The 11,088-nt window shown below is 43.1% G+C and overlaps 2 protein-coding genes across 3 annotated transcripts in view; one reads left to right on the top strand and one right to left on the bottom strand.

Annotated features, from left to right (window-relative positions):
• The window catches only part of SHISA5 (shisa family member 5), a 36,350-nt gene extending 33,475 nt beyond the window's left edge, over positions 1–2,875 (top strand). For both annotated transcript variants that reach the window (XM_082211997.1, XM_082211998.1), the window contains one exon: positions 94–2,875. In XM_082211997.1, coding sequence (XP_082068123.1) covers positions 94–155 — 62 coding nt within the window. In that variant the 3' untranslated portion in view covers positions 156–2,875. The remainder of the gene's footprint in view (positions 1–93) is intronic.
• A 3,122-nt stretch (positions 2,876–5,997) lies between these two features.
• TREX1 (three prime repair exonuclease 1) lies at positions 5,998–8,982 on the bottom strand. Its single transcript, XM_082212043.1, has 2 exons — positions 8,352–8,982; positions 5,998–7,375 (listed from the first exon to the last, which is right to left on the bottom strand). The coding sequence occupies exon 2, from the start codon at positions 7,365–7,367 to the stop codon at positions 6,360–6,362; it is 1,008 nt and encodes a 335-aa protein (XP_082068169.1). The 5' UTR covers positions 7,368–7,375; positions 8,352–8,982; the 3' UTR covers positions 5,998–6,359.
• Positions 8,983–11,088: the final 2,106 nt, after the last annotated feature.

Below are 11,088 nucleotides of genomic sequence, written 5' to 3' on the forward strand. Positions count from 1 at the left end.
AATCAGTAGATTCTCTGAGAGTGCTCGTAATCAACCCAGGAGAAAGTATAGTATTTATAAAATATATATTTAAAATGTTGTCTTGTTTTACAGCTGGAGCTCCTGCGGTTCAGCCACCTTATAACCCAGCATACATGGATCCTCCAAAGCATTAACTTCAAATGGATTTACTGCTCTCTATCTGTGCAGAAGCCTTTTCAAACAGAATCTATATTGTGGCATACTTTCTAAAAATACTACTCTGATGCAGGTGGGGTAGAAGCCCTGACAGTGTTTGTTTGCTTTTTAATACCTTGAACACCACAAGAAGAAAAAAAAGATCTATCACCTGGATTTGTTTTCCTATATCTCAATTTAAATTGTTGATAGTGTCTTAAAAAGACAACTTTGGAGTAGGAGTCATGGATATGCCATACAATAATTTGAAGTCTAGTGAGAGTCGTTGAAAAGACGAGTAGCAACAAGTGTCTGCTACCATGATTTTGCCAGTAATTGTTAATGCTTATAAAATGAGAGGTGTACCTCAACAAAATCAGTGTAAAAACTGGATATACTTTTTCCAGTTAACTATTGCGAAGTAAAATCTAATGAACAGAAGTAAGAGAAATAGTACTGAGTAGAATGTTGTGGGGTTTTGGCAAGAAATAGTGTAAGTTGTTAAAGAAAACTTTTCTGTATTTGTGCAGTAATTGCATAGTCATTTGCTTCATTATGCTTTCACAGTTTTAATTTCAAGCATGTCAGTTTCATAGGTAACTTTCCTCTGTCTAATATTCCAGTTTCCCCTTTCCTCAAAACGACAACAACAACCAAAAGTACTGTACCACTGCATGAACATGGTTGCATGAGATCATTAATCATCTTAACATGTCAGACCTGCAGTACAATGTTAGGCTTAGTAGGCTTAGTAGAAGAGCTGGATATAAATACATAAATATTGTATTCTCCTGTTCTGATCCTAATGTTCCTGTTGAGAGTGCCAGCCAAACATGCCTTCCTCCATGTATAAGGAAGCTTAGGCATTCCACCCTGCCTCTCCTTTTCATTATTTTTCCTGTCTGGCAGTTCAACATTCCATGGGTACTGAGCATGCTCATAAGGAAAACCCTACAGCATCAGACCAAAGACTTGTCTAGCACAGCATTTTGTTTTCTGTAGCCAACCAAATGCCTATGGGAAGCCCACAAGCCACAGTAGTATTCTCCCACTCATGATAGTACAGGAACTGGTATTCTGAGGTATACTGTCTCTGATGCTGGAGGTAATATAGCCAACATGGCTAGTTGCCTGTTATTTTCTCTGTATATCTTTCTAATGCCCCTTCAGAACCATTTATTTTCTTTATTTGAAGCTGCTTAACGGTGCAGCACTCTCCATACATACTTGGAAGTAAGTCTCCTGGAGAGCAATGGGCTTTTTACTCCCAGGTACTATAGGATTGCACCTTAAATAGACTAACAGAAATTTGCTTCCAGCTCGTAATGGGTTTCTGTACCTGCCTGCATCTATCCATGTACCAAAACCATCACAAACCACTGTCAGAATTGCTTTCGCTGTGAAGGAGAAATGTGAAGAGGAGGCAACCTGGTTTTGGAGCTGCAGTTTCTGATTGCGGATTGCTCCTATGCTGGAGTCCCTGCATTTCTCTGTGTGAGCAACCAATGCTTTGAGGAGTGCTACTGTGATCTTGGTGCCTTCTTAAACGTCTTTATATAGTTCTTTCTGTTGCATTTTCCTATTCAAGAATTTTCTGGTAAAATGACTAAGGCTGCAATCATGTACCCTTAACCTAGGAGTAACCCCATTGACTTGCTTTTGAGGGAATGTGCATAGGATTGCAACGTGGATCATGTTATGTAGGCATAGACCTCTCTCTTCATGAGATTGCATATGGTCTACATTCTACTAATGTAAAATGAAAAGTTATAGAAACTAGTATTGACTACATTTCCTTACCGTGACTTGTAATGGGGAAAAGTCCTGTCTTATGGTGATAATTGGGGATGTTAGGAAGGCTATATAGATATTGATTTCCATGTGCTGTGTTAAGCTCTACTTTTTCTTTCTGGGTGTATAGTAACAAACTGCTGAAAAGTGTGTCTTTCTCTACCTCCTTCAGGAAAAGCATCAGAGTTATCTTAATTCACCATTGTGCCAGCATGGATTGAAACCCTGTCCACACTTCCACATAAGTGATTGTATCACAAAGCATAGCTCTGTTAACTGCCATCACTTTGCCATGGTCATGAGACAGTACCTTGTGTGTTTTTAATCTTCCTCCCCAGTATTAGGTAGAGTTTGATGGGAGTGAGGGTTAGGAAGAAACTGTCTATGATCATTAAATATCAACATCATGAGTAATTCCTGTTCCGTTGTGACCTGTGAAATCTCAGCTCACATAGTCACATGATGACACCAGTGTGTATCTATGAGCAGAATTCGAGTGTTTGCTTACATACAACAAGTATTTCATTATTTGCAATCCTGCTGTTACATGTGTCTTGTTTAACTCAATAGTGCTTATATGTGAGTATCTGAGGGGAAAATTGTGGCCTGTGAAATACTGTGTGTGTTATATATGTCAGTTTAATAAAAAAGTTGTTTACTGAAGCAGAAGGGAAATTGAATTTCAGCTTCATATTGTAGATTTTCAGTGTTTACTTTTTTATTGTGAACTTTGGAAGTGCCTTTCACAGACTTTTCAAACTGCATTATTGTAGTCAGTGTACTATATATCAATATACAATGCAATTCTTTTTGATATTCTTTTTTTAAAAAACTAATCCTGATTTGTATGTTGCTTATAGTAAACAAGACAATTCAAAAGGATTGGCATGTTTGCAGCTTTTTATAATAAATATATTGTCAAAACGTACTCACTTTGCATTATTTGTTGAATTCTGCTAGTATTAGAAAAATAGTGTTCAACTCCCTGCATGTAAAAGACAGTAGTTCTGACCCAGAGAAAATTAATTGCACTAACTGAAAAGAATCCAAACCCAAACAGTAACAATATGAAGAGAGTAAGGGTTGTGCCCCTGCTTGTTCTGCTGGCTAAGCTCCTGCTATCTAAACTCGCTTTTCACTTTCCAAAGTCCATTTCTGAAGCCACTACTCTCTTCTATTCTGCACCCCTGCTTTGCACCCATTTTTACATTCACGCCATGTCCATGCCTTGTCCCCCTCCTTTTGCGCATCCTCATCATCCCTGCTTTACACAAACTGCTGCTTCAAACACAACTTCTCATTCCCTTGGTGTTGTATAACCTGCCTTCTCTTTTAATCCCCAAACCCTGTACCAGCTTCATGCAAATCCAGGAATGTGATGCGGCACTATAAACATTCCACTGGGGGTTGCATGGTGAAAGCCTTACCTTTTTTCCATATAAGAAGATACAGCTCTCAAAGCATTGCACAACCCTAATGTGTTTGCAGATTATTTTGGGTGTCAAACCACTGGGACAGTCTGCGATAGTGAATTAGGGGCCAGAGGAGCCCTGCTGGCCCCTGAAGCTTTATGCCAAACGTGTGCAATGTGCTGTCCTCAAGATGTTGATGGGCTCCCAACACCTGTCAGCTCCAGCCAACATGGCCAATGGACATGGACAATGGGGATTTGGAGCTCAGCAACATCTGAACGGCACCATGTTGGCTACTCTGCTTTATGCAATACAAGCTGTCTTTGGCTGGCAAGAGAGACTTGGAAATATTAGGTTCCCACCTAAACACAAAATAACAAAGATTGAAGGGGAGGTATGGAGCACTGTGGTAAAGAGGGAGTCAAGCTAAGGGTGGAACATTCTAGGGCAGATTTCACGAAGTCTGTACAAACATTGAGAGCTTAGAGAACTCTGATGGGCTTGGTCTATGAAGGCTTTGTCTAAAGCAGGCATGGCCAAACTTCACCCTCCAGATGTTTTGGGACTACAATTCCCATCATGCCTGACCACTGGTCATTAGCTAGGGATGATGGGAATTGTAGTCCCAAAATATCTGGAGGACCAAGTTTGGCCATGTCTCGTCTAAAGCAAAGAGGGATACTGATCTAGAGTTCTGTGGAGGCACAGGAGGGGTCCTAAATTTACCGTTGGGTCTACGTTTCCACTAAAGGTGATGAGTGAAATGAACAGTGTGCAAATAGAGCATAAGTTTTTAGTGCGAGGTTCTAACTCATAAAAATAGCTAGTGTGACTGGTAGTGGCAGCAGTGCCTCAAACAGGGCTTCCTCCAGGGATCTAAGTAGATCAAATCAAGTTCTATCTGGATTGACTTGTTTAGGTTAGAGGTCAAGCATGAAGAAAGCATTAGCATTCTTGCTTTCACTATGGTAAATACACCTTGTGAAAGTATCTCATCGATCAACCTAACTTGGGGAACCTTTGCTGGACAATGGGACAAATCTTTATCTCCCCACCCTTGGCAGACCTACAATATGAGCAGTGCTGGGTTATTTTGAAAGCCCTTTTGCAAACATGTCTATGCTGCTCTTTAAATCTCTTTAAATCCACAGGTTCAAACGGCAGTGCTGGGAGTGGAGGGAAGCAGTTTCCATTGAAACTACTGCTAAGAGGGGAGGTTTTTTCCACACTCCCACGACCCATCACTTTAAGCTCCTGCTATTCAAGTCACAAGGCAAATCTTTAAAAATGTAGTATAAACACCGACAACTGGGAAACACTGGCCTGTGAGCGCTCCAATTGGAGAACAGCCTTTACCAAAGGTGTCATGGGCTTCGAAGACACTCGAACTCAGGACGCAAGGGAGAAACATGCTAAGTGGAAGGCACGCTTGGCAAATACACACTGTGATCAACTCCTGCCCGGAAACCAATGTCTCTACTGTGGAAGAACGTGTGGATCCAGAATTGGCCTCCACAGTCACTTACGGACTCATTGTTAAAACCGTATTTATGGAAGACAATCTTACTCAGCTACAAGTGATTGCCAAAGAAGAAGAAAAAGAAGAGTCATGTCACACATCTGGTATGTGGGGTATATCTTGAAGGGTGGGTGTGGCTTGCCCAAAATGGCCTGGTTGGGTCAAATGTGGAAGACCATGGGTGAGATATTCCCCGCTTCTGTTCTAAAGTGAAGTCAGCAAATAAAAACTACAACCTTGCTCTTTATGCCTAAGCTTTAGCTTTGGGCACTTCCCAAGGCGACATGGAACTTTCCAGAGTCAAGATTCTAGGAAATACTTAAAATGACAGCAAGACTCTGAACCACTTTCCTCAACCACTTGAGTTTTTTAGCATTTTTTTTTTAATGGAAAGGAAGATGGCTGTTTTTACCCGCCTTCATCTCTCTGGAATTTTAGGCCTTTCCCCTAATGAAAATTGGCTTTTTCACATATATACCAGTGTATTCCGACATTTAGAGTTCTTACACAATTTTTAAAATTTATTTTATCCTTTTAATTTTTACATTGTGCAGAATGGCTTGTAAAAAAAAGAGGAAAAAAATCACAGCCCTTGAAGACACCACAAAATAATAACGGCAAGAATCACCAAAATAATATTAATTTATTATCCACCCTTTACCCTAAGATCCCAGAGCAGGTTACAGCATTGAAACATAGTATTAAAAACAGTTTAAAACAATAGCCATAAAAATAAAGTGCATCCTAAGAACATAAACCTCAAACCTCAGCATTCTCCAAAAACAGTATACAGTGGTGCCTCGCAAGACGAAAAGAATCCGTTCTGAGAGTCTCTTCGTCTAGCGGTTTTTTCATCTTGCGAAGCAAGCCCATTAATGGATTAGCGGATTAGCGCTATTAGCGGCTTTTAGCGGCTTATCGGATCAGCTGATAAGCAGCTTAGCGGCTTAGAAAAAGGGGGGGAAAGGGAAAAAACCCCGCAGGAACTCGCAAGACATTTTCGTCTTGCGAAGCAAGCCCATAGGAGATTCGCTTTGCGAAGCACCTCCAAAACGGAAAACCCTTTCGTCTAGCGAGTTTTCCATCTTGCAAGGCATTCGTCTTGCGGGGCACCACTGTAATGAAAGTGCCGGAAGCATCTCTGTGCGAAGGGAGTTCCACAGCTTAGGGGCCACCACAAAGAATGCCTTCCCTGAAAGGGCAAAGGAGCTACCAAGAGGACCTTCTCTGCTGATCTCAGCACATAAGAGGCTCGGTACAAAAAGAGGCAGATATTTGGAACCTGAATCACTTGAGGCTTTAAACACCAGTGTGAGCACCTTGAATTGGGCCGAGAAACAAACTGGAAACCAATGCCCCTGTTCTAAAATAGGGGTTATAGAAGATCTAAATGGAGGGAGAAAATAAGAACCAGAGCTGGTGGAAACACATTTTTGCAGCTTGCAACTTATAATACACAAAATCCAATGCATATTCTTAAATTAAACAGGGTATTTAACTGCAACCCACATGACTACTAGCCCAAGAAACAGAATCAAAATACCCTGAACACTCTTAATTTCATCAGGAATTATGAAAAATTTATCAGTACTTCTATGGCTTAGTGGAATATAATTATTCTCTGCTGGTTCACCACCTTCTGGAAAAGGCCAGCGTGAAGTAGTTGCTGCTACCCTTTGCCGCGACTGCATCTGTAAGTGACTGGAGTGGGGTGGTTGAATGTTTCCAGGTGTTTTTGAAAAGGAAGCGTATCTCTCATTTTCCTTGTACATGGCTCTAATGGAATTAAATGGAATTGCATTTGAATCCATCCAGCACATAAGATCGCTGGCACGTTGTTGAAAGATGTTTATTAGCGCAATGACATCTCCTTCTGCATTGTGACTGTTTGGAGGATATTCTCTGTAGAATTTAAAATACAAGTCACGAAGAGCATATTTTTTCCTGCTGCCAGGTGCGCTAGGTTGGTATGCAAACTGCTGAAGCTGGTTGTTCTCGCTGTCCAAGGCTTTCATGGCTTTAATAGTATCTGCACAATAGATTTCGTCAAGGGCTAAGTGACCCAGCGCAGAAAGTTCAGCTTTCAGCAAAGGAAAATCATAACCATAGCCGTTGTGTGCTACCAAACAGATTGGTGGGTGCTGCCGTCTGAAGAAGGCCACAATCATGTGCAAAAGATGTAAGTTAAAGGTTTGCTTTCTGTTCATGGCAAACGCTTCATTCGTCAGTCCTGTAATGGAACTTGCTGCCGGGGTGAACAGCTTGTCTGGATTAATGCAAACCGACAGCTTATCTGCTAACCGTGGTAAGAGAGGTAGTGGTTTTGGGCGAGAGTTGCTGTATTGAGGATTCTCCAAGGAATGTCTAGACACAGCAAACAGGCACATTTCTGCAATTTTAGGCTGTGAGGGTGGTAAGCCTGTTGCTTCCAGGTCCATAAAAACAAATGTCTCAATGGGTTTGGAGGGAGTCACAGATGTTGGCCACATTCTCAGGTCTAGGAAGAAAGAACAGTGAAAATTTGGGAAAGGCACAAGATGGCCAATGCAACGTATAGATCTCATGTTAACACTATGCCCGTAGTTACCCTTCCTTTCACCCTCTCAGTGTGGCCAAAATGCTTTAATAAATGAAGTAGACACACAGCGGCAAGCCACAGATATACGCGAAGAAGCCCCATGCTCAGCTTATTCGGGCTACACTGCCGACCCCCTTGCACCGCTTCGCAAAGGAGCTGCGCTTCGTAAAATCAGAATCCTTGGAAGGGACCCCCAGGAACAATCTAGTCCAACCCCCTGCAGTGCAGGAATCACAGCTGAGGAAGGCTGCCTAAGCCTTCCTACTGGGGGGCAAGAAGGCCTCTATCACAACGATGTAGGGGTCTGTGTGGGATGCGGGCACCAAGCGCCCACTCTGCCCCCGAACTAGACAGGAGAGCTTCCTTCTCGACCCTGGAGAGAAGTCCGTGTTTTCTCCTGAGACAGATCTCCGGGCGCCTCAAGGGCAGGTGGCTCCACCGCGCAGCGTCACGAGGGAAGAGCCGCGCGCCCCTTTCCTCTCCCGGGAGCTGAGCAAGGCAGCAGAGGCCCGAGTTCGCCTTCCTGTGGCGGAGGGCCAGGAAGGGAGCAAAGCTGCTCCCAACCCCACGTGAAGTGTGGCCGCATTCGCCGTGTAAATGCTTGGGAATCCTATCTATGAACCCAAGAAAATGGCGCCGTCCTCCTGCAGGCGCCACTGACGGGAAAGGGAGGCGATGTGCCCGCATTGCCGCGTTTTGGGTTGCGCAAACGGCACTCGCAAAGGAGGGAAATGTTAGGGCGGCCAAGCTCGGCCCACCCTTTTCCCTTCACGATCTCGCCTTATTACTACCTTAACCCCTAAATTCAAGAACAGCTGCGGAACCAAGCAGCGTTTCCCTTTCCGTTTTGCAAGCGCTCGGACTCGGAGCCTCCTGTTTAAAATACGGTACATACTGGAGTAGAATGGCGCGCAGGCAGCCTTCCGCGATGGAGACCTTCTCTCCAGTCCAGCGCCTCCTTCACCCCTTTAGGATTTTTATTTTATTTTGATCTGCCATTAGGCGTTGGAAAGCCGCTCCCAAAGTTCCGGATGAAACCGAAAGCCCAGCTCAGCTCCTCCCTGGCCGCAGTCAGCAAATCAGGATCTCACAAAGCTTTGGAGCCCGTGGAAAAAGAACCATCTTTAAATCTGTGCATGTTACTGCAGCATCTAGCTTTGCCCGGATACCGTACTGTTTATAATCTGTTTTGTCTTGAAAAAGAGGATCAGCAATAACTGTCACTGAAAAAAAGTGCAAGAGGAAAGCAAGTAGGTTGTTCTCAAATCCATAGACAAAACAACTAGCCACAAACAAGTTTATACAGATAACAAAAGGGGCTTGCTTACACTCATGGTAGAGTAATAAGAGAACAATTGTAGAAACTGCCCAAACTTTCTAAGCAGCAGGCACTAGCCAAGAAGCAGGCTTTCTCCAAAATTACACTGAGACTACTTTTTAGTCGATTGTGGCTCATGCTAATAGGAAAAGGATAACAGGAGACAGAAATGGGATTGGTTTGCTCCTGTTCCTCATTTAAAATATTGTCAACATGTTGTTGTTGTTGTTTAGTTGTGTCCAACTCTTCGTGACCCCATGGACCAGAGCACGCCAGGCATTCCTGTCTTCCACTGCCTCCCACAGTTTGGTCAAACTCATGCTGGTAGCTTCGAGAACACTGTCCAACTATCTCGTCCTCTGTCGCCCCCTTCTCCTTGTGCCCTCCATCTTTCCCAACATCAGGGTCTTTTCCAGGGAGTCTTCTCTTCTCATGAGGTGGCCAAAGTATTGGAGCCTCAGCTTCACGATCTGTCCTTCCAGTGAGCACTCAGGGCTGATTTCCTTAAGAATGGATACGTTTGATCTTCTTGCAGTCCATGGGACTCTCAAGAGCCTCCTCCAGCACCATAGTTCAAAAGCATCAATTCTTCAGCGATCAGCCTTTTTATGGTCCAGCTCTCACTTCCATACATCACTACTGGGAAAACCATGGCTTTAACTATACGGACTTTTGTTGGTAAGGTGATGTCTCTACTTTTTAAGATGCTGAATTATCAACATATAGGTCAATTATTTTCATTATGGCTATAATATATACAGTGTTGTCATTTTTCATGTGCATTAGGTTAAGTATTTAGCTCCCACTTATTTATATAAAAATTAACACTATGCATTTCTCTGTCCTCACATCTCACAGGAGCATATTTGTTTCTGTTCAGTAGCTAGAGCTTTTGAACTACTACTGGGAAAATCAGACATCATAATACGGACATCGTAACAACAAAACAAGAACCGTTCTCAAAGTTGCAATCCTATGAGTTTGATATTACCCACTGCAAGCAGAAGCATTTAAAACACTAATTAAACTGATTCTGCTGTAACATGCTTACACAACTTTAAAACTGATTTCACTACTAAGTGTTGAAGCACAGATATTATTAAATACACATGTGAGGGCATGTTTTTACTGACTCAGTTCCTGACGTAGCATAATTCCTAGAGAGGTAACTCAATGTACTCCTATAATTCCCATAGACTTTTTCCCCTTACAGCTAGACAATTCTTACTGTGAACAGCGCCACTAGTCCTTTGAAACTCATCAAGAATGAGGGTGGCTCCCTCTTGTAATGCAATACTTTAAAGATTTATTTCAGTTAAAGATTTATTCCAGTTAAAGGCAGAAATATTAGAACCAGGCACTCGGGAAGTATGAGAAGCTGAAGGAAGATACTGCTGCATTTCTAGTGGAGTTTATGAAAGAGACCTAGGCAAACTGGGGCAAGGTACTTCTAGGAGATTGGGTGTATGAATTTAAAAGCGCAAGATGAGATCACTGCATGGCAGAAGCAGGACTCTGGCATTCTAACCTCAATGTGCTTAGAACTCTGTGCTGGAGAGCAGGGACAAGTGCTCTAGTGCTGCTTCCCCATTTGGTTTCAGTGTTCCGTTGCGCCAGAAGCAGCTTAGTCATGCTGGCCACATGACCCAGAAAACCTGTCTGCAGACAAACGCTGGCTCCCTCGGCCTGTAAAGCGAGATGAGCGCTGCAACCCCAGAGTTGTCTGCAACTGGACTTAACTGTCAGGGGTCCTTTACCTTTACTGTATGCCTACTGAGGGGAGCCTGTTCTGTTCACTGAGGCTCTCTATGCTATTTAGAAGCCTAGAAAATCCTGGCTCTGACCCTGCCCTGTTAAGAGTTAAAAACAGGGAAGGAGGATGTACCTGAAAGCAGATTCTGCAGTGGGAAATACCTTCACAGGTATACAACGTAAGGCTAAAAGGGTGAATGCAAAAGTGTTCAGAGCAAGGGATGGGTTATTTTATACAGTCATGCAAAAGCCAGAGGTAACTACACCCTCTGCACACACCTTTCTCCCCATCCTGGCAAGTGAGAAGGATTATCACCATTCATGTTCCACACAAACTGAAGCAAGGGCAAAAAGGTAGAAAGCAGGGCTTATGGAGGGACATGGTCTGTGGGGGTCCTGAGGACAAAGTAAAGAGGCTTGGAGGGATGCATTCCCACTTCTGACAAACCGTGCAATCCTACGCTAGTCAATGTAGAATTAAAACCCACTGACTTTAACGAAACTCATGTCCTTGTGAAGCATTTATAGGATTGCAGCCACAGACAGGAAGTGGATTGTATGT

The sequence above is a fragment of the Podarcis vaucheri genome, assembly GCF_965113315.1.
Source record: "Podarcis vaucheri genome assembly, chromosome: 2".
Lineage (NCBI taxonomy): Eukaryota > Metazoa > Chordata > Lepidosauria > Squamata > Lacertidae > Podarcis > Podarcis vaucheri.

Coding starts and splice junctions, on each gene's coding strand:
- TREX1 (XM_082212043.1), bottom strand. CDS start 7,367: ATGTGGCCAACATCTGTGACTCCCTCCAAACCCATTGAGACATTTGTT.